Raw genomic sequence first — 23,405 nt, 5'->3', positions numbered from 1 at the left:
TTACCCATTACTGGAGAGAGATTAATAGTGCCCTCCATGAAGGAAATTTCCACTACATATCCCAGGTAAAAGTTTGAGATCACCCATCCAGTGTGATTTAAATTCCTTGATTTGTTGTACATGTAAGTCAATGGTCCTTATTAGACCATTTTCAATGACATGAGGCATGAGAATGAACATTACATATAAATTTTAATCTAGCCAATTAACTGGTATATTTTTAAGAGGTGGGATGAAACTGGAGTACCAGAAAAAAATCCACAATGACATGAGAAAATACAAAACTCTGCATAGGCAATGACTGGGGGTGAAGATTAAATCAAGAACCTTATAGTTGTGAAGTACCCACATAGGTTTCCCTGATATTTGCGTTTTCAAAAATGTTGAGAAGTACCTTAATTTCCAAGTAGATCCAGTGGCACATCTATTTATGAATCTCAAAATCAGATCTACATTTGCCCATAACAACATTTAAGCATGTTTCCATGTCTCTATGTTTCAGTTCAGTTATTTATATATATACATGTATTTGTTTACTTGATTGAACAAATAGGCTACTAGGCAGTCTAAACTACCCAAAAACATATTTATAGGAAATATATAACTTATTTTTGAACTATCATTCTTTCTCACTTTTTCTTTATCCCATGTTGTTTTGAAAGACTGTTGACAAGTTGTTGTACATAGTTATTACACCAGAACAACCATTAGATAATCAAAGAACAGAGCAAAGAACAGTTGTACTAAGTTACACAATGATGGGTTATAAAACAAAGGGAACTGCAGTGTTTATGAAGTAAGTCAAAACTAATACAAAGTTTGTGATATGCCTAATAACCACTACATTTGGAAAATAATAAAGGGAGAGAAGTGTGGGGTGGATAGAGAGGAAGGTTTTATTTTATTTTATTTTGTTATTAAACTGGAGGGGATGGAGTAGTCAGTTACCCTTGTCACCCATGACACAGGCTCATATGTGAGTACATTTCACAGTATTGCAAACAGAAACATGAGCAAAATGAAAAAAAGTCTGTATGTTTGCAGTTAATGTTCACTTCATATCACAATATGGTTACATAAAAAGAGTGTAATCCACTAACCGGTAACACCTGAATGACAAACATATTTATTTAATTTACTTATTACATTTGCTAATTGGGTAAGCGAACTGGTCAGTAGACCCTTTTCATCCTTAACCCCAGCCAAGAAAGCATAGACAGCAAAACAATCACAGCAAAGAATACATACTAAATTTGAAACAAAACATAAATAATCAAAACAAAAATCCAAGCTGAATTTGGAAAAAACACAAGCATTTAGACAATCTACATTACATATTTTAGTTATAAGCCGCTGTGGTGCAGCGGTAGCATTGTCACCTCACAGCAAGAGGTTCTCCAATTCGATTCTCGGCTGGAGCACCTTCTGTGTGGAGTCTGCATGTCCTCCCTGCAGTTGAGTGGTGTTCGAAAGAGATGTGTGAATGGGTGTGCCTTCGTTGAAGGTTGGGTGTCGAGCTGGCACCTCGGCACCGTAAAAATCTACTGCCAATCATTAGCAGACCAGAGTCCTGCTTTGGCGACCCCTAACTGGGAAAAGCTGAAAGAAGAACAACAACATGAAGTGAAACAATACATTTAATGGGGAGCACCATGGACATTAATTACAAAATATGCTAAAAAAATCTGAGTGAGTAAACACAATGTCAGCTATAGTGTACAACAAGATATAGTTGTAGCAGGATTAGCTATGATTCATTGTTGCATATGCACACTGAAGCACAACAGGGTATGTATTACTTATCCAAAGTCTGTAAAACAACTTCATGTATTCTTCCTGAATTCATGATCACTTAGTTTCTGCCTGAAATGAACTACAATGTCAACTTATCTGATATTATAGGGGATATTTCCCTGCAGGCAGGGGTAAGTTTGCTAAAAGTTCTTTCAGTAATGAAAAATTTGAAAGAAGGTCTAATTAATGAAATTCCTACAGAGCCTTTAAGAGTAGAAACAGCTTATATTGTACAGGTGGGCAGTATATGTCATGTAGTAATTTAAATGTAAGAGTGTATGTAGGAATAAGGATGGTTCTGTTGTGAGGGGAAGTCACTAGTATTTATTTATTTACCATCATGCAGTGATGTTCAATTCTACCACCCAGATGAATGAATCTTAGTATTTTGTTTTTTGTTGCCTGTAGTAGTGAAGTATTCTGAGGACAGAGTAGTAAAGGGAAGGCCATATTCGGTACTGGGTATTAACACATTAAGATCAATTGCCTTTCTAGTATGTGGATAAGAAGATTAGAAATTCTGTGGACAATTTTAAATTGTGTCTTTGCTTTACTAATGGCTAGTTCTGTGTGTGTGTGTGTGTGTGTGTGTGTGTGTGTGTGTGTATGTGTGCGTGTGTGTGTATGTGTGTGTGCTAAATGATAAAGAATGATTTAAAAATTGACTCCTTGATATTTATGGGTAGTGGTAACTGACAGGTTCCTATCATGTAGTCGAACTTTTACAAGTTCGAACCACATATGGTCGAGACCATAAGTTCAAATTTGTAAAAGTTCAAGCATTTGAATGGAAATTTCGATAAGCAGAGGTTTCCATTTTGTTTAATGTGGTGCGATCTCAGAGTTGGTATATTTAAGTAGCGGAGGTGTGGGGGGTGCAGGCGTACTTGCCCCCCTGCTTACAACAATTTATTTTGTTGTCAATGTTTTTATTTTTTTTTTTCCGTAGTCAAAGTTTTGCAACTTCGAACATAATGGTTCGACCATTAGGTGTTTGGCGTTATGAAACTTTGACTATGTGATATAGACCTGTAACTGACTGTGGTATATTTCTGGGGTACATGATAATAATAGTAGAGGCACTTTAATACATTCTGAGGTCTGAAACAACCTCAGCATTTTATAAGGTAGTATACAAAGGTACACAAAGTACATACAATATAAGGCAGTCAAGTAGTGTTCATCAGATGGTTATTCGTAGTGTATTTTACAAATAAAGTTACATTAGTTAGTACACCTGAGATTTCATAACTTTTATCTCCAAAGCATGTACATACATTTTCTTTGAATAGGTACAGCTTCACTCTGTTATGAAAATAGACAAGTCCTGTTAGCCAATGTTTTCACAAATATGCAAATAAGTTACTTATAATGTGTACAAAATGTAAGCACAAGCTGTTTGGATACAGATCATTTTAAGAGGGATTCAGCTTAAGAGTGGATTGGGGTTTTCTAAGTTATGCTGTGCCTTTATGTCTGAAACACTTGGATCTGTGTTTTAAAGACTTTATGGAAGTCTGAGTACAAATGTCTTCCTAGTGGCTGGAGGCAGTTCCCACCGGTTGGCAACTACTGAACATTAGTAACCATGATCATAACAATTTAGTCTGCTTTGGGGACAGTGGTATGTAAGGTTAGAGTATTACTGGAAACGTTATATGCAGTACTCCTAATTTAGATTTTTCCTGAGAGATACAGGAAGGAGTGTGATTTAGCAGACTGAAGAGAAGATATCTTAATAAATGGTTTGATGTCTGCTAGACTGAGTACTAATTTCTTTTTGTAAACTCAGAGAATTGTGCTCATGATGGGGGTCAAAGTAATCTGCCAATTTTGTAGAGGTAAGCTGGTATGAAGTAGGACTTCTTGAAAACTGAGAATATTATCATTAAGCCATGCGTCACCTGTGCGACATGTACACCTTTTAATACTTTCACTCTAGCTTTATGAAACAGGAAACTGATACAGCATATAGAGCCAAAATACTAACCTGCTCATTGTCTCACTCATCCGCTAAATGCAGATGTTGAAGTCCAGATTTTGGATAAGCCATGAACCTATAGATTAGATTAGCTTGTTGTTCCAAGAGGATATGGATTGTGGATCAATCTAAGCTTTTGCTTGTTACCAAATAAATATGGTTTCAGTTTTTTTGGTATTTAGAAGTTTCATGTTTTAAAGTCAGGACATTAGCAATTTTAGATCATTCTCAAATTCCCTATTTATGGTGGATAGAAATAGGCTGGACCTGTAGATGACCACGTCTTCTGCATATACAAATATAGGAAGGTGGGCTAGGACAGAGGGTAGTTTTCATTCCATTTTTTTTTTAATTTTTATGAGCATTCGGGATCATTAATGTACCCAGCTGACCTATTCATTTTTCTAGAAGAGCAAGATCAGTTCAGTCTTTTTGTTTGCTGATGAAAGTAAGAGTCAGATGTTAGAAAGCAGGTCAGCCTGTTTATCCAGCAGACTGTCATATCCCATCCCTGCTTGTATGTATGTTTCATAATAATTACTCTCAGGTAGTCGTGCCCAGCCTTCCTTCTAAGCAGCTCACCACCATGCAGTGTAGGTACACTAGGCTTCTTACTGCAAGCAATACACCTGCATTCATGCAGATTTTTCTGCAGCAGTGAGATAAGCCCCACCCCCATATCCCCAGAGTTGGAGAGCTCACATTGGCTACTCACTCCAGTTACAAGGGTATCAAAGGTGTAGCCGGGGCTATATCTCTCGGTGTTATGGGACCAAGTCCAGATGGTATTTCGTTAATGAATAATGAAGAAAGAAGTGGGACAAGGTTGGAGCTTTGGAGATCTCCTTTGATAAGGTGAGATAGATTTGAAGAAAAACTTCCCATTTTTTTAATAAAGAATCAATTGACTATACAGTAATCATACCAAAGGCCTGTAGACAAAAGTGCATTCTGAAGCAAGTTATGGTCTACTTAGCTGAATGATTTAATTAGGTCTAGGAATATAATTCCTTTTAGTTTCCTTTTTGATCATATCTAAAAGGATATTACCTGTAATGATACTATGGCCTGTCCAGAATACATATATAAGGTTTCTGCACATCAGAGTATATTTTTTGAATATAAAAATCAAGTAGTGCATAAATGCTCAGGAATTCATTAAAGGCACTAGCACATGCCATACAGCTTGTGCTAGAAACCTAAAAAGCACATTGTTCTGATTTGCAATTCAGGAATATGCTAGCCACAACGAGGTTGTACCTCATTATCAGTGCATGCTTCTTGACTCATGGGTAGTATCACATCAGGCAGATCATGACTGATGCATGTGGTGGTGCTACCTTGATGCTCACATAAGCAATGGAATCACCCTAGCAGCACATATACGCAATCACTTGCATATACACACACACACACACACACACACACACACACACACACACACACACACACACACACACACACACACACACACACACACACACACACACACACACACACACACACACACACACACACACACACACACACACACACACACACACACACACACACACACTACAGTCCCTGTATGTACCCGTCCCTACCCTTCAGTGGCTCCCCCCACTGCTGTAATAGTTTAGTGCTATTATGGCACGTATGACCCCTAGTAGTCTAGTGTATCCCCCTACACTTTGAACCCCATTACAATGTAAGGTGCCACTGCAACAACTTAAAGACTCAGCCCTGGTGGTCTAATGGTTCTCCCTATCCCCAATCTCTCTACTTTTTTTTTTCCTCCTGATATCCATTGGAGTCCCCCAATTCAGATACCCATTTTGATGCTGGTACCATTATGGCACTTTTACAGTAAGCCTTAGGGTTTACTGATTCCCCCACCCTGTTTATGTTCAGTGGTTGAACACAGCTTTTTGGCCATGTTCACTACCATAATGTAGTTTGCATGGCTGTATTGATCTATATGGCAAAACATTTTCTTGAATTCCTCAGCCATGTAAAAGGCAATTTGGGGATGGTTCTGGGGAGACAGTACATGATTAATTAGCATATGCCTGCCCCCTGGAATGCCTCATTAGCATTATGCAAGGCCATGGGGCCAGCCCTTCATGTTGCTGCACATCTTCTTGTTGAAAAACAGTAAGCACCATGTAAAGGTGCTTGATGAATGCAAAACACATACTGCAACATGTACATGGTTGTGTATACATAAAAGTATAGTTATAAATCCATCTCCTTTATTCTAATAGCTAAACTAATGCCAGTAAGATTGAACGTGGATGGAAATCAGAACTAGATTTTGGTTTTGGGACAATACAAAGCAATCTTATTAAGGCATTCCTCCAAATTTTAGCACAATGTTGTATCAATGGGAAAGACTGAAGATATGATGTATATGATGTAATACATGATGATGATGATGATGATGATGGTGACGATGATGCAGTCTTTTTAGGTGTTAATGAATGATAGTTTTATCTTGCTTGACCCAGTAAGTGTGTTTATACGATTTTGTTTCTGAAAGAACTTCTATTTCTTTTATTTTGGTGTGCTGGGTATAGAATTGGAGAATATAGCATGGGACAGGTGGTACAAACATCCTTAACCTTGTACTCACAAACATGGGGGAACGATGTTCCTCACCCAATGTAATGTCCTCATTTGTCAGATCTGACCATAATGCACTATTGCTTTAAATAAATATTAAATCTGGGGAATCAGCCAAACCAAAATTCTTTAAGAAGTATTTCAAAGCTAACCTCTTTCTACTAAGCGACACCTTATCAAAATTGCAGCACGCCCAAAACCAGTAATCACCATAGCATATACAGAGATATTTACAAAATCCTAGTACAGCCATATTGATAGCTCTAAAGAACAAGCTGTGCCCACTTGTATCAAGAATAAGGGAAACTCAAATGACAAGCCACCAAGTTGGAATCACAATATTAATCAATTATACAGCAAAAGAAAAAAATTTTAGCCAAGGGCAGGAGGAACAAAGCCCAACATACTAAAAAACATAACCAATCTAAACAGGTATCTAAATTTAATTAATACATCAAACGCTAAATTTGAAGAAAAAATATCTTCTGAGGCAAAGGACAACCACAATGCTTTTGTACAGCTATGTTCATAATCTCAAGGGAAATATGCAGTAATGCACAAAACTTATTGTAAATGGCATCATCCACACTGAACAGTAGGCCATTGCCAACTGATATATAGACTGTATTTATATAGCATATATCATGGACAGAAGTAGGTTAAAATTAAAAAAGATAGTTGGGTGCACAGGACCCAGGATAAAAAAAGTGTCCAATCCTGGTAGCCACACTGGTGCCAGGACTGGTAAAAATGACAGTGTAAAATCTTCAAAATACAGAAATATTCCTATAATAGGGCCAGGCCAGGCCCAGGGGGAGGATGGCCCCCCTGTTGTAGAAGGAAGTAGTAGTCCCCAAAAGATCACAAAAACTGATAGTCCAAAGAAGAGCCATAAAGACGATAAAGTGAACTATTGAGGATAAGAAAGAAATTATGTATTGTTACTATTGTGCAAAAAGTCAATAATTTCTAGACATAAGATAACAAAATGATTAAGAGAGAAATTAAAGGAAAGAAAAAAACTTCAACAAGAAAAACTGTCAGAAGCTTTAAACAAAAAATTGTATTCATTAATGCAACAGATTTGTGAAAAACAGTATATAGTTCAAGAAACTTTGATCTGTTTGGAAAAAGAAGCGTCTGAGGAAGTGTGAAAATATAAACAACAAAACCTAGAGATGTTTGAAAAGTATAAAAAAGAAATATGGACATGGGAAAGAAAGAGAGATTTGATATGGTGCAATATTTATGCAAAGGAGAATGCTAAATTAATCAATATGAAGAAGGCAGTCCCAAAGATATTCAAAGAGAAATACAGGCAAAGGCATCCAGATATGGAAAATTCCACAATACAAAAATAATATCACAAAGATGGAATGTAGAAAAGAAGATTAGTAAAGTAGAAGTTAATAAAATAGAAGTTGAAGAAGGGTTTAGTGTAGAAGGTCTAACGCAGCTTATATTACAGCATGATGGAGCGAGTCCCAAAGTAAGAAGAAACAGGAAGATCAGGAGACATCTGAACAAGAAATATGGACATGGGAAAGAAAAAGAGATTTAATATGGTGTAATATTTATGCAAAGGAGAAAGCAAAACTAACCAATACAAAAAGAGCAGCACCAAAGATATTTGAAGAGAAATACAGGCAAAGGAATCCAGACATGGAAAACTTTACAATACAAAAAAATGAGAACACAAAGAGGAAAAGTAGAAAAGGAGATTAGTAACGGAGAAGTTAAAGAAATAGAAAGTGAGGTTATGCAGTACCTGCAAAGTGAAGGATTCAGTGTAGAAAATCTAATTCAGAAGCACCACAACAGAATAGAGCAACAAATATCCAAATTAAGGGGAAATCAGTGGAATAGGAAGCAATTGGTCAGGTGCCATTTGAAGATATTTTGGAGTCTTCCACAGGAAACCAGTATAAACATTTACTTGAAGCTAGACAGCAAGGGAACGCAAAGGAATCTGTGGAAACTTTGATGCAGTCAATGCTGAGAAGTGATAGGCCAGTGAGTTCCCATATGACAGAGCAATGGATGACACAGGATGCAATTGAAGAGAATGTACCACAGGAGATGCTATAGAACTTTCTATAGACTGCCTGCTAGAAATGGAAAATAAAAAATGTGACCTCATTCTATAAGAAAATGAGCTAAGAGAAGAGTCGCTTGATTTAATAGAGATAGATAGACATATTAAAATCAATGAAAGATACAGACTGCAGAAGGTCAATAAAACCCAAAAAGTCAGAAGTTTGATAAAACAAATGAGCACAGTAATAAGGACTGCACATAGAGATCCATCCGATATAACAGAAGTAAACAGGGTATATCACTATGGTAGTAAGGGAAAGGAAGGGGAGAAATCAAATGCCATCATGGAAATATCGAATAGAGAAAACTATAAAGTAATTAAGACAAGAAGTGTCGCTGTTATAAGAATATAGAAGAGGAAACAGATCAGCAAAAATACTAATAAAGATAGACGCAATAAAAGCAATGAGCAGTATTAGAACAGATCACTATCTATCATGACTATCACAAATAAACTAAAAATCTCAAAACTGGTGGAAAAACTTAGAAAATACACAAATAAATATAAAGGAAAAGTACAAAATAAGCAATTTATTGATGACACAGAAATGTTTTACAGAGAATTGGGAAACAAGGTAAAAAGAATTGAAAGACCACCAAAATGAGAAGAAATAATTACTTTTTGGAGAAGTATTGATGAAGGTCCTGTGGAACATAACAAATATGCTAAATGGATAGAAGTGAAAGAAAGAATAAGAAGTTTAAAAATACAGTATATGAAATGGGATGAAGTAACAGCCAGAGAGATTGAAACAAAGTTAAGAAAAGTCTCTGATTGGAAAGCCCCAAGCCCAGATGCAGTACCTAACTTCTGGTTAAAAGTATTAACATCTTTGCATGAAGATTTAGCTATGAGTAAGAACTATTTATATGCGCACCCTGAACAGAGGCCAATTTAGCTAGCAACAGAAAAAACAATGCTCTTACTTAAGAGTGAAACTGCAAGTTACCCTAAAAACTATAGACCAATAATGACGATGTATACTCTATGCACTGGAATTGATGCTGACAGAGTTTATAGTCATTTGGAAGAAAACTCAATTATGGCAGTAGAACAAAAGGGGAATAAAAGAAAGTCATATGGAACAACGGGCATTTGTTGTTAAATAAAGTCATAGTAGAGAACTGTGAAAATGGGAATAATCGAAGTATGGCATGGATTGATTAGAAAAAAATATTTGATTGTATCCCACATTCATGGATAAAAGAATGCTTAAAAATGTATAAGGTACACCCTACACGGATTGACTACATTACAGTGACCATGAAACAGTAGCAGACCACTTTGCAATTAAGCCATGATAAAGGACAAATTATTATTCCAGGGATAAAAATTTAAAGGGGGAAATTCCAGGGTGACTCTCTGTCACCACTGTTATTTTGTCTTTCCCTTAACCCATTAAGCTGTTTACTTAACACCTTAGGCCATGGCTATAATTTGGGTCATAGAAAACAACAAAGTGTAAAGACTTCTTATCTTCTCTTTGTTGATGAGTGAAAACTGTATAGCTCATCAGATGAGGAACTGAAAGCACAACTGCAAGTTGTCAAAACATTTTCAGAGGATATAAGAATGCCATTTGGTCTTGATAAATGTGCAAAGGCAACCTTTAAAGCAGAAAAGCTGCAGAAACAGGAAAACATCAGTTTGGGACACTAATATGATATAAAAGAACTTGAGTAAGAGGGAGTGTATAAATATTTGAGAATTGATGAAGGATCAACAATAAAACATGAACAAATGCAAATAAACCTTAGTAAGGAATACTTTAGAAGCTTTACATTAATCCTGACAACAGTGTTGATATCTAGGAACAAAATCCAAGCTATAAACCAATTTGCTCTTCCTGTCCTAACTAACAGTTTTGGAGTGATTGACTGGCCCCAAAATATGTTTGATAGATTAGAGAGGAAAACAAGAAGGATGCTTCATGATCACCAAATGATTTATAAAAATCAGTGCATACCAAGATTATATAGTCCCTGTTCCGATGGAGAAATGGGCCTCCTTGAAATTGATTACATGTATAGATCTGCAATCGTGGGACTCCACACGTCTACTGACCTCACAAGACCCAAATGTAGTGAAAGTTTTGAAACATGAGGAGAATAAATCTAAGATGACTTCTCTCCTTAATCTAGCAGAAGCATATCGGTGTCAAGCAGGAATGGAAATTAAACCAGAAGTAGATAAAAATCAGGCACAACTGAATGTGCTAAAAAAACAAAAGAAAGAATATAAGGTGAAGGACCAGATGAGAAGGCAAGAAATGTGGAAAGTGCATAAATATAGTCGCAAGTATAGAAAACTGGAAAAACCTCATGTTGATCAAGAACAAATGCAGGAATGGTTAAGGAGAGGCAAATTCAAACCAAGAGATGAAAGGTTAATACGAGTGGCCCAGGATAGTAGGCTACATAAATGCTAGTTTACAAAGTCCATTGAACATGTGGGAGAAACATACAAATGTAGGTTTTGTAAAACCAAATTGGAAAAAGTTGCACACCTCATTGCTGGTTGTGACATACTAATGTTAGAAGGACTGTATACTGAAGGGCATAATAACATGTCAAGACTGTAGCACTGGGGATTGTACAAACATTATGGTATTGAAGTGGCTGAAAAACACTGGAAACATGAGCCACAAAGCATCATAGAAAATGATGAAGTTTATGTCACATGGGACAACCCATTGCCAGCAGTTCAAAAGATAGATGCTAAAACACTGGATATAGTGGTCCATGAAAAGAAGACAAGAGTAGCATTGATCATTGATATCACCACACCCAGTGACTACAGTGTCTTGCGTACAGAGGCACAAAGTCATAAAATAGCCTGATTTGCAGACAGAAATGAGAGCAGTGTGGAAGAAAGATACCCAAACAGTTCTGATAGTAGTAGGAGCAATGGGCTTTATAAAAAAAGAATCTACTATCGTATTTAGATATATTACCAATACATGTAACCCCATACGAATTGCAGAAGGAGTTATTTATTTATTTTATTTATTTATTTAACATTTGTTGACCGGGAAAGTCCGACTAGGTTCCACAGAGCCTGTTTTCAGCGGAGGCCCGGGGAGAAATGCTCCAGATGCATGTCTTTGGAATGTGGGAGGAAACCGGAGTACCCGGAGGAAACCCACGCGAACACAGGGAGAACATGCAAACTCCACACAAAAGGCACCCCAGCTGAGAATCGAACCAGAGAACCTCTTGCTGTGAGGCGACAATGTTAACCACTGCACCACTGTACCGCCCCTTATTACTGCACACATTGCAGGTGCTGCAAAGAGCACTTCTGGCTGACATCAAAGATTGAAACAATACTAATTTCATGAACTTTAATTGTACTTTGAGTTAGCAATGGTGTCCATTCCCATCATGGTATTAGAATCCCAAAACACTTTGAGAAATTAGAAAAGTGAAAAAATGCAGGTCATTACTAACCTTTTGGCTGAGAGGTTAAGCGCAAATTTCTCCCCTCACTTCCCCTGACAGTCCAAAGGGAATATTGCATACCACTATCCCCATAATCATTACTAGGGAACAGGTCTTCGATGCACGTTCCAAGGCCAAAAATGCAGCATTGGTGGTTCTTGCTAACATCCTGGAATGCATAATAAATAGCATGAAACATGAACTCTCTGGTCCACTTGAATCACTTTTCAACTGCAGCCTACAATCAGGTTTTGTGCCCAAATAATGGGAGATGCCTACAGTCTTTCCCCTGCATAAGGGCAGTCCAACCACTGATCTGGGTAATTACAGACCCATAAGTCTGACTAGCCTCATATATAAGACCATGGAAAGAATCATCATGGACATGACAAATGAGGGCACAGGTAACCTGCAAATGCTGAACTTATCACAGTTTTACTTTGCTAAAGAAAGGTCATGCATATTAAATCTGGTGGACTTCTTTGTAAAGGGTCCCAAAGCAATGGATGAGGGTAAAACTGTGCACACAGATTTCCTCAACCTGGCCAAGGTTTTCATAAGATACCACACTCAGGCATTATAAACAAGCCCACTGAATTAGGTATAAATCCTTTTATCACCCATTGGATAGCCAAATGGCTCAGTGATAGGACCCAGGAGGTCAAAATAGATGAGACCACCTCCACCAAGAAATCAGTCACTAGCAGAGTCCCCCAGGGCTCTGTACTGAGCCCATTCCTTTTTGGCATCTATAACTCTGCAGTGGAAGCAAACATTGAAGGTTTATGGCTGACTAAGTTTCCAGATGTCTGAATCCCTTGCAGACACTAGCATTCCTCAAGAATGCCCATTTCTGAGTAACAAATTGTGGCAACACCATTGAGTTAAGAAATGTATAATTGTACCCATTGGGAAGACAGTCATCCTAGTTAATTAACACATTGATAATATCCCCTATAAGTCAACCTAGTGGTCAGGGATCATTCTGGTACACATGTAGACAGTATCCTTAGTTTGTCCACCATGTGGCCAAAGTAGTATGGAAATCCATTTATGTTGCTCAACTTATAAGTAAGGGCATGGCATCTAGGTCAAAAAAGATCATTATCCCACTGGAATCTGCCCTTATCAGACTAATCATAGAGTACACTGCCCCCCCCCCCCCCGGTATGTGCCTGACCAGGCATATGAAGTAACTACAGCAACCTCAGAGGTTCCGTACAAGAATAATACTTGCCATAACAAACCTGCCTAATGCAGAGTACCTTAAAGCCTTTTCACTCTACTCAATCTACTATAGATTGCTGAGGAGTGATTTATGCTTGGCTTAGAAGGCATCCACTAATCCCACACTTATGAATCCTCTGCATATTCATAATGAAACAGTACTGGAAATGCAAGGTGTAGTGACCTGAATTTTGTCTGTGACTTAATCAGAACATGCTGGACAGACATATATGTGTCTGAGCAACTGCCCCGCCTATGGAACAATCTTCTTATCAGTGGAAAGCTGAGTTCATCTATTACCCAATTTAAATGCAGCCTAGACCAGTGGATGGGGAATAAGAAATGTATACTGAGCCTGGCATCCCTGTCACCTATGAACAAAGGTGACTTATAAATGCCAGGCCTTCAATGTCCTATTTGGATACATGATGTCATTATTCTTTCAGGAAAACTTGGCTAGGCTTAGAAAGGCCTCCAGGTCATTAGCCTAGTAAAAATCAATGAATCTATGACAGGGTGGTTGTTCCAACTTATGGGTTGCTGCAAAAAAGTTGACAAATGAGAACTCAGTTTGTAAGTCATTGCTGGTTGGTAGACTTTATGCAGCAGTTAATGTTTTTGCTTGTGCAGTTGGGTTATTGATATCAGCCTGTTAACAAACTTACTTGTCTCCAAAATTAGGAGGGTGGACTGTTGAAATTGGGAGAAGACATCCTTATTTCTGTATACAGACATTTTTGACCAGGTTGCAATGAGGTGTAAACCAATTCTGGGTGCAAATTTTTTTTTTTTTGTTTTCCAGTACATCCAGGCACTGAGTGATAACAGGACATTTAGTTCATTAGACAGCCACTTTGCTTTGGTTTGTGTAATTTTGCAAAAGTGGGAAACATTTATCTAGAAGTGTCAGTAGTATATTAATAATTTTGTTACCTGTATACTTTAGTTTCTAGAAATTAATAATTTGATTCCATTCTGCACATTGTTGGTGTTCTTTAGAGAAGCCCTACAGGTGTTTAGATTTGTAAGACACTTTTAAGTGGGAGCATGAAGGGCTTTGCAAAGGTCTGTAATCTTACAAATTACTGAATAGGGTCATTCAGGGCTGGGGTGGTGGTGGTAGGAGTGTAGTAATGGATGTTGTGTTGCTTGTGGCATCGGTTATTATTTTTTCAACAAAACAATTTTTTTCCTGACTTGCATATGGGTTTAATTGTCCCATCCTGCATTTGAACAAGACCAAAGCCTGTAAATAGGATCATAGGATCATAGGAGGTTACTAGGTTAATGGACTTAGGGCCCTTACAAGCCTAGGCAAGTACAACCCCCTGTTCCCAAGCATATCAAGGTATTAAGCGAAACAAAGTCAACAAATACTGCCCCTGTCTAAGACAGGCACAGGTGAAACTTCCATGGTGAATTTGCAGTTTCCCATCCAGTCATCCAAATTACACTTAAAATAGGGTCAGCGAGGGGCTCTGCTTCACCTGAATTGGAAGTTTGTTCCAGTGGAGATGTAACTTCTGTGAGACATATCTGTCTCTCTAGCAAGTCCTGTTGATTTCAAATACTAAGTTGAGTTCCCTAGAGCGAGTGCATCTTATACCATTTGATTTATGAATGTGCAGCATTTCCATTAGAGCAGGATCTGAGATTGCTTTATATGCAAGGCAGAGATCACCTCTGAGTAGTCTGTAAGTCGCAGAGTATAGTAACAGTAATTTCAGACTGTTAACGTACGACATATGCTGAAGACCTGAACTTTTTTTGTACGAAACCTTTGAGGTCTTTCCAGTTGCTGCAAGTGCCTAATAAGGTAAATACCAAAGGCAGCATTGTACTTTATTATTGATCTGATGAGTGATGAATGATAATTCACTGATATTTTTCTTGACGTGTGCAAGAAGATTTAGAATGAAATTACCTAATATGATGAGGTCCATCTATAAAAATGCAAGGTTTAGAATATTATTAATTAGTGATTTGCAATTTTCCAGTGATGAGCAAAACTTCTCAGTACAGTCGGGAAAATTTACTTTGGGCCAAGCCGATAATTTATCGTTTGGAGAAACATTAATTGAAAGGAAAAAATCTGGCTTCATTCTTTGCCATAATGTTTAATTTGTAAATTATTTAAAAGTTCCACCTGTAATTTTTAATTCAGGAAAACCAACCATTTAACTTATATTCATACCCGCGAAAGTGCTGGGCAAAGGCGGGTATGCTTTATTTTCCCAAGACTCTGTGATGGCTATGATGTCAGGATTGGCTGTCTGCGGAAAGGTTTGTATTTCTTTCTAATTTACTTTTTATTCTACTTGTATTATGTAAACAGCAACTTACAATGGTGAAGCATTCAATAGGCAGGGCTTTTCTTACTGGGGTCCTTTAACAAAGAAATGTTTTGCACCAAGAGTTTAGGTCATTCTGCACCATCATATTTTTCCTTGGTTATGTTAGACTCCTGGGGAAATACTTTGTATTTGCTTCCACAGAGGCTTAGTTACCATTTTCAGACTAGTTATTCAAATATGGAAGTCCTTTTTTAGATTGTAGATAAAGTTGGCTCTGTACTGAAATGTCAGCACCCAAAATGCTAAGTGCTAACAAGCTGAAAAAATGACAGAAAACCTGGGAAAAGAGTGAATCTCAAAGTTTGCTCTTCTCCTTTAAACTTTATTTTTGCAGGGGCAGCTTATCCTTCTGCACACCTCAATGTCAGGGCCAAGCTCCCCGCCTCCCCAAACTTTTATACACCAACTCTAAGATCACCATTCATCAGAGAAAATGGAATATTCTGAGAAAAGGCCTTCTCAGACTTAATATATATAAATTTGTTCTTTTGGTTATTCAGTCTTCATGTTTCGTGACTTGCTCTAATGAGGTCCCAACATTTCAAATGGTTATCGATAAGGTAATTTTGTTTCTTAGGTTGCTAGATATGTCTTTGACATAAGAAAAAAATGAACTCAAAACAGAGTTTTATTCCTCATTTCTGAAGACGTCCCTCATACCATAACTCACATTCTACCTTTCACCCATAACTCAGTCCACGTCAAGAATTTTAATTACAGGTCTAACCCCTACATTTTTTTACATAAATGTTTTTGCAGTATGAAATAAAAGCTTTACTGAAGTCCAGATAAACCACATATACAGGCACACTGCATCAAGTTCCCTTGGGGAACAGTATAGAACCTGTATTACACTTGATCTGCATATCTGATTTGCCATAAATTGACGTTGATTGATATGGTGGAGACAGTTGTCTTCTGTTGATATTTTTGAGTGAGTGTGATGCTGTTTTCTTTAAAAAGTAATTCATATTATGGAAAAACATTAGATGATGTAACATTTTCATGCATACTCTACTGAAATTTTGGATAATGGGCAATTGGTTCTTTTTATGCCAAAAGACATTGGTATATTCAACGGTAAATCAGAGGGAATCAGGATTGTGTGTTTAATAGTTAATTATAAAATAAATGTGTAGTAGTTTCCTTACCGTCCTTCATCAATGAAATCCATCGCAGCTGTGCTAATAATAAATACAAGGAGCACAGCTACAAACATGTGGTATATTGTTTGTATGTGAGGAATCTCCATCAGCTCACTGTCAGTAAAAAGAAAGATAACTTATGTTATTAAGTCAAATGCATTTGTTCTGCAGCTTGCTGAGATCTACACATTCAATAGTTACATATATCTGAGATCAACGTGTGCATTCCAGAACAAAATAACTGAAAACTGAATTAAATATATATCAGGAAAATCTCAAAAAATAACTTTTGTTCAGTGAGAACTTGACATAGACATGCAGTTGCACTTGTGTGCACGCGCACACACAGACACACACACACACACACACACACACACACACACACACACACACACACACACACACACACACACACACAAAACACACATGCATAGACAATTAGACATATACAAGGGTCTCCACCCCTGCTCCCCCTGTTCTTATTATAATCAGTTCCATCTTAAGAAGGGAGGATACTACTTTTCTTTCATCCTTGTCCTCAGGTCACACGTTTGACTTGGTTTCTGTTTTGCCAGTTCAGGCACACACAGATAGAAACAAATTCTACTCCCTACAGGGATTTCACTGTTTAAGTCATATGTACAAGTCTACTTCTTCTCTTTTGTCTGTTTCCATTAGGGGTTGGCACAGCAGATCACCTGTTTCCATTTCTTCCTGTCCTCTGCATCTTACTCTGTCACACCAACCACCTGCATGTCCTCTCTCACCACATCCATAAACCTTATCTTAAGCCTCCCTCTTTTCCTGTTACCTGGCAGCTCCATCCTTAGCATCCTTTTCCCAATATACCCAGCATCCCTCCTCAGCACATGCCCAAACCAATGCAATCTCACCTCTCTGGCTTCGTCTCCAAACCATCCAACCTGAGCTAACCCTCTAATATACTGATTCCTAATCCTGCCCATCCTTGTCACATCCAGTGCAAATCTTAACATCTTTAACTCTGCCACTTCCAGCTCTGACTCCTGGTTTTTGTCAATGCCATTATTTCCATCCCATACAACATAGCTGGCCTCACTACCCTCTTGTAGAACTTCCCTTTCACTCTTACCAGTACCCGTCTGTCACAAATCACTCCTGACACTCTTCTCCACCCATTCCACCCTGCCTGTACTCTCTTCTTCTCCTCTCTTCCACACTCATCATTACTCTGAACTGTTGATCCCAAGTACTTAAACTCATCCACCTTTGTCAGCTCTACTCCCTGCATCCTTACCATTCCTCTATCCACCCTCTCATTAACACACATATATTCTGTCTTGGTCCTACTGACATTCATTCCTCTCCTCTCTAGAGCATATCTCCACCTCTCCAGGGTCTCCTCAACCTGGTCCCTACTCTCACTACAGAACACAATGTCATCTGCAAATATCATAGTCCACGGTGCCTCCTGTCTGATCTCATCTGTCAACCTGTCCATCATCATTTCAAATAAGAAAGGGCTCAGAGCTGATCGTTGATGTAATCCCACCTCCAACTTAAACGCATCTATCACTTCCACTGCAGAATTCACCACTGTCATACTACCCTTGTACATATCCTGTACCACTCTTACATACTTCTCTGTCACTCCCAACTTCCTCATACAATACCACAACTCCTCTTTAGGCACCCTATCATATGCTTACTCCAGGTCCACAAAGACATAATGCAATTCCTTCTGACCTTCTCTATATTTCTCCATCAACACTCTCAGATCAAACATCGCATCTGTAGTGCTCTTTCCCAGCATGTAACCATACTGCTGATCACTAGTCATCACCTCCCTTCTTAACCTAGCTTCTACTACTCTTTCCCATAACCTCAAGCTGTGACTGATCAATTTTATCCCTCTGTAGTTACTACAGCTGTGCACATCACCCTTATTCTTAAAAATAGGTACCAAAACACTTTTTCTCCACCCCTTAGGCGTCCTCTGACTTTCCAAGATTTCATTAAACAATCTGGTTAAAAACTCCACTGCCATTTCTCCTAAGCACCTCCATGCTTCTACTGGTATGTCATCTGGACCAACAGCCTTTCCATTCTTCATCCTTCATAGCTGTCCTTACTTCCTCCTTGCTAATCTGTTTCACTTCCTGATTCAGTATCCCCACATCAGCCAACCTTCTCTCTCTTTCATTTTCTTCATTCATCAGCCTCTCAAAGTACTGTTTCCATCTGCTCAACACACTCTCCTCACTTGTGAGTATGTTTCCATCACGTAAATCATTGAGAATAAAATGATGGTCTATTAGTCTTGAGTTAAATATGCTATTCAGGACATTTTTCACCCTTTATTTATTTATTTATTTTTGCCAGGGGATGTGATGTTTTCACTCAGTATTTCAAAGAGACCAGAGTATGCCATAAATTCCTTCAGTCTGAAGATCCTTGCAAGTGCACAACAGTTTCTCCTTAAAAGTTTTGGTGTCTTTTTACTGGATGCATATGTTGATACAAAAGATTGCAAGTCACAGGATGGTGAAATAGTTACCAGCTTTCTGTATTCAAGCAAAAAATTTATACCAATGCATAAAAATGAAACAAAATAAATTAATAATACAGTTGAGTGTGAGGTGTATACAAGTGAAGGTCATAATTTCTGTGGTCAGAACTACAATACATTTCCTACAGGCTCATTTAATAGGCTTGCTAGATGAAAAAATAACAAATGTGTATGTTTTGCATTTCTGCAAATAGTTTGAAGGTTTTATAAAATGTAAACTTCTTTGGCTTTAAGAATGGGATATTTGAAAAAGGACTAACCTTCTAGTAGCCTTTCTAAGAAAGCCTGGTTAGCATCTTTCCCTATGTTTGTAAAAGAGAAATGATATAACAGAGGTTCGCTGTCATAGACTGTTTCTCATGTTCAGCCTAAGAGTATAGGAAGTGATTATTCCTCAAGGACCAACAGCATGCATGTGGAAGCTAGATTATTCAAACTCTGTTTTTCTGTTATACAGCCATAATAATACTGTTCTTTATAACTTACAGTGGCAGACATTGTGGCAGACATTTGCAGTTTCACTGTTGAATATTTAAGAATTATAAAGAACTGCACTCATTTACCTTATTGGTTGTATAATGCCTGAGTCCCAGATATAGTGAGTGATGTGGTGTGGTGGTGATGATGGTACTGCCATCTCTGCAGGCTGAGCAGGTATTATTGGAAGGACTGGTGCATGTCTAGCTGCTGCTTCATGTAATTGTGAAATATAGTATAAATATACAATGCCACATTACGAAAAGTGTTGGACTGCTGCATATCTCTTCAAATTATGTTACACACTCACATACACGTACATGTGTGTGTGTGTGTGTGTGTGTGTGTGTGTGTGTGTGTGTGTGTGTGTGTGTGTGTGTGTGTGTGTGCGTGTGTGTGTGTGTATGTGTGTGTGTATGTGTGTGCATACTTGTATCGAATAAGGCATAAAAGGCAACTAGTCCATAAAATAATATAATTTGTTTTACTATAACTAAAAAATAATGGTGCAGACTCTCCTTTATTACAGGTAAAACAACAAAACCTCTGCAGTCTCTGCCAGTTCTGATTCAGTTGCCTGTTTCTTTTGCTATAGCGTACTTACAGAACTGCTGTTCCAGTAACAAATTGTCTGCATTGGAAGGCCAACTGTTCTGATTAGCAGGGAGATAGCCCTCCAATATATACACCACTCAACAGGTTATCACCACTCTCTGTAGGAATTTTTCTAACCAATACAAAAAAATATATCAGTCTGCCTCAAAGGGAAATGAGATTTACAGAAAACTCTGACTGGGATTCAGAAAGACTGAGGACATTATCATGGGTAGCCCACATCTCTGTTTACCATGTTTGCACAATGAGTCCCAGTGCTAATTAAAAAAGAATAACAAGTAAAATCATTGTATGGAAGCATGTTTATAAAATATCCTGTTCATGGCTACAGCAGTTTCTGTAGGAAAAGCATGTAGTACTAAAGTGCAGCTGTAGAGAAAGACGAACACAAGCAGTGGTCATCCTGTGTTCACAAGTGTCAATGAGGCTCTGTGTAATCCCATATACACAGCACTGGCAAGAATGAAAAGTAATTTGGAAGCCTTAAAAAGCCCTGATTCATGTCTGCTCATCTATTTTTGACCAAATTAAAAGATGAAAATTGGAATATGGGAAAGGGATGAAAAAGAGGCTGCATGCATAGCATAGAGCACAAGGTAAAAACCTAAGGAATCTGCAGCGTGGAAGTTGGAAAGATGGAAAAAATGTATGAAGGAAAGGTAAGTTGAGGAAGGTAGTAAGAAAAGTAAGAAAAAAGTAAGATGGTTGGGGTAGGTAGCAAGGGCACAGAAAAACATATAAAACAGTTTAGACTGACAGGGAGGGTGCCTGCACACTGAGCCAAAGGAAGCACAATGCAAAATGCACATCAGAAAAACAGAGGAAAGGCAATGGTAACGGGGAGGGTGGATCAGCAAAGAGGGGTGGTCATAGACAAAAAAGGGAGGGCAACAATGCCAGGATGGCACTAGGGTGTGATTGCGCAACTACCAATCCTTGCCAGCTGTCACTCAGTGGGAGCTTACTTGCCACCCCTGGCTCCCTCACCACTTTGCCCTGGGTCAGATGGCCAAGCCAATGTGGGACAGTGATGTAATTCAATGAGTCACCAGAGGAGGATCTCCAAATGGTTTATGCAGACATCTAGACTCCTGCCAATGAGCACCTTCACTATGCTCATCAGCTGCAAATACATGTCAAATTTGTCACCTTCAATGGCACTGTTACTGGTGGATACAAGAGCACCACCATCCAATGCAGAGGTGGCAGGAGGTGCTGTAAGAGGTGTGGAGGATACATTGACAACCTTGGTCCCAGATATAGTGGGTACTTTTTTTTGGTGGTGGTATTGCCACCTGTTGGGGCTGACAGGCCTTGTTGAAGGGATGGGCGTAGGTCTATATACTACTGCATGTAATTGCAAAATAAAAAGAGAAAAACAAAATAATAAAATAAATGTATATAATAGGACGGATAGAAAAGATAGTAAGAAGAAGAATGGAGAGAGAGAGAGAGAGAGAGAAGTACAGATTCAATAAAAAATGACAACCCATATATTTATAACTTTGCTGTGATAACATTACAGATATAATATAGGAACAAAAAGAAATACCCACCCAAAGTAACAAATATGGTACATTTTACAACCAATGAGTTGAATTGTAAGGCAGGATTTTGTAATTGCTATGTTACATGGATCTTATAGCTGTCCACCTTCAGTGGCAACCAATTACTGCTTATTTCTTTACCCTATGTTATGTTGTACCATTCCAGGTTGTAGACTTGAACATAGCTACTGTTGCACTGTGTAGATAAAATGCTTCTAAGATTTACTGTGTTTTGATTTATGCATATTACCAGCTTCAGAACTGCATGCACCTACCTGCATGTCTTTAAATGTTACTCCCTGTGGCCAAGTAATGTTTAAAGACATGCAGGTAGGTGCGTGCATGAATGGGTGTGCCTTCTTTGAAGGTTGGACGTCAGGCTGGCAACTCGGCACTGTAAAAATCCACTGCCAATCATTAGCGGACCGGAGTTCCACTGTGGCGACCCCTAACCGGGAAAAGCCAAAAGAGAAACAACAACAACAACAACCAGCTTCAGAACTGGATTTGATCTACCACAAGCAGACTTCTCTGTGGGATTTGCAATTATGAAAACCTGAAGAGAGCCCATGAAAACGCACCTTATATATGGAAGTCTCCCTTTTCTTGTGTCAGCACCTTCATGGGTAAAATATCAGCACTGGTCCACCAGGGCCAGAAAACCACTTCTGAGAAAAAATTCAAGCCTGTAGAGACGATGCAGAAGCTGGGCAAACTCAAGTGTTATGATTTGCCATAACAAGGAGTTCTCTACAAAGACCTACTGTTGTGGTAAGTATCTTAGATAACTATACTTTCTCCACCTTTTACCAGTAGTTGTTAACTCAACATAAGCTCTCTTCCTTTTGGAATTCCTATAGGTTCATAGGTTCATAGTTAGGCACTAGGCTATCGGCCCTAGGGCCTAAGTAAGCCTAGCCAACAAGGTTCCCTGGCTTATGCCACACAAGAAAGTTAATTTCCTGTGCCCCTGTCGAGTAGAGCCACAGAAGTGATCCCTGGGGTGTATTTCCTATTTCCCATCCGCTCATCAAGATTTTTCTTGAAGAGTGCTAATAAGGAACTTTTCTTGACATCATTGGATAGCTTGTTCCAGAGTATAGGGCATCTCTGAGACAGGAATCTATCCCTCCAGCATGCTCTGCTTATTGTGATGACAAGGTTTAGGTCCCTGGAGCATGTAGCTCGGAGGGATTAGGATTTCTTTAGGTGTAGCATGTCTAACAGCTCTGGGTTTAACATAGCTTTATATGTTAGGCAGAGATCTCCTCGGAGTAAGTGATATGCTACAGAGTAAAGCTGGAGTTTTTTGAGATGGTCAGTGTAGGGCATCTGTTTGAGACCAGTAATCCTCTTTGTGAGGTACTTCTGTGGCCTTTCCAGCTGCTGCAGATGTCTTGTGAGGTACATTCCAAAAGGGACATTGTACTCTGTAATGCGTCTAATGAGAGCTGAGTAGAGGGGAACAATTACCTCTTTTTTCCTGGATGAGAACCCTTTTGTGATGAGGTGTGCCACACAGAAGGATTTCCTGACTACTGTGGCGATGTGATTATCAAAGGAGAGATGACTGTC

General features: G+C 38.4%; 1 protein-coding gene across 1 annotated transcript in view; it reads right to left on the bottom strand.

Annotated features, from left to right (window-relative positions):
* SOAT2 (sterol O-acyltransferase 2) overlaps positions 1 to 23,405 on the bottom strand; it is a 380,502-nt gene that overhangs the window by 293,487 nt on the left and 63,610 nt on the right. The window contains exon 3 of the mRNA XM_044082202.1: positions 16,650 to 16,757. Within this exon, the coding sequence (XP_043938137.1) occupies positions 16,650 to 16,757 (108 nt within the window). The remainder of the gene's footprint in view (positions 1 to 16,649; positions 16,758 to 23,405) is intronic.

The sequence above is a fragment of the Protopterus annectens genome, chromosome 9.part0 (genome assembly GCF_019279795.1).
Source record: "Protopterus annectens isolate FY-2018-M chromosome 9.part0, PAN1.0, whole genome shotgun sequence".
Lineage (NCBI taxonomy): Eukaryota > Metazoa > Chordata > Ceratodontiformes > Protopteridae > Protopterus > Protopterus annectens.
This window is presented reverse-complemented; position numbering and strand designations above follow the sequence as displayed.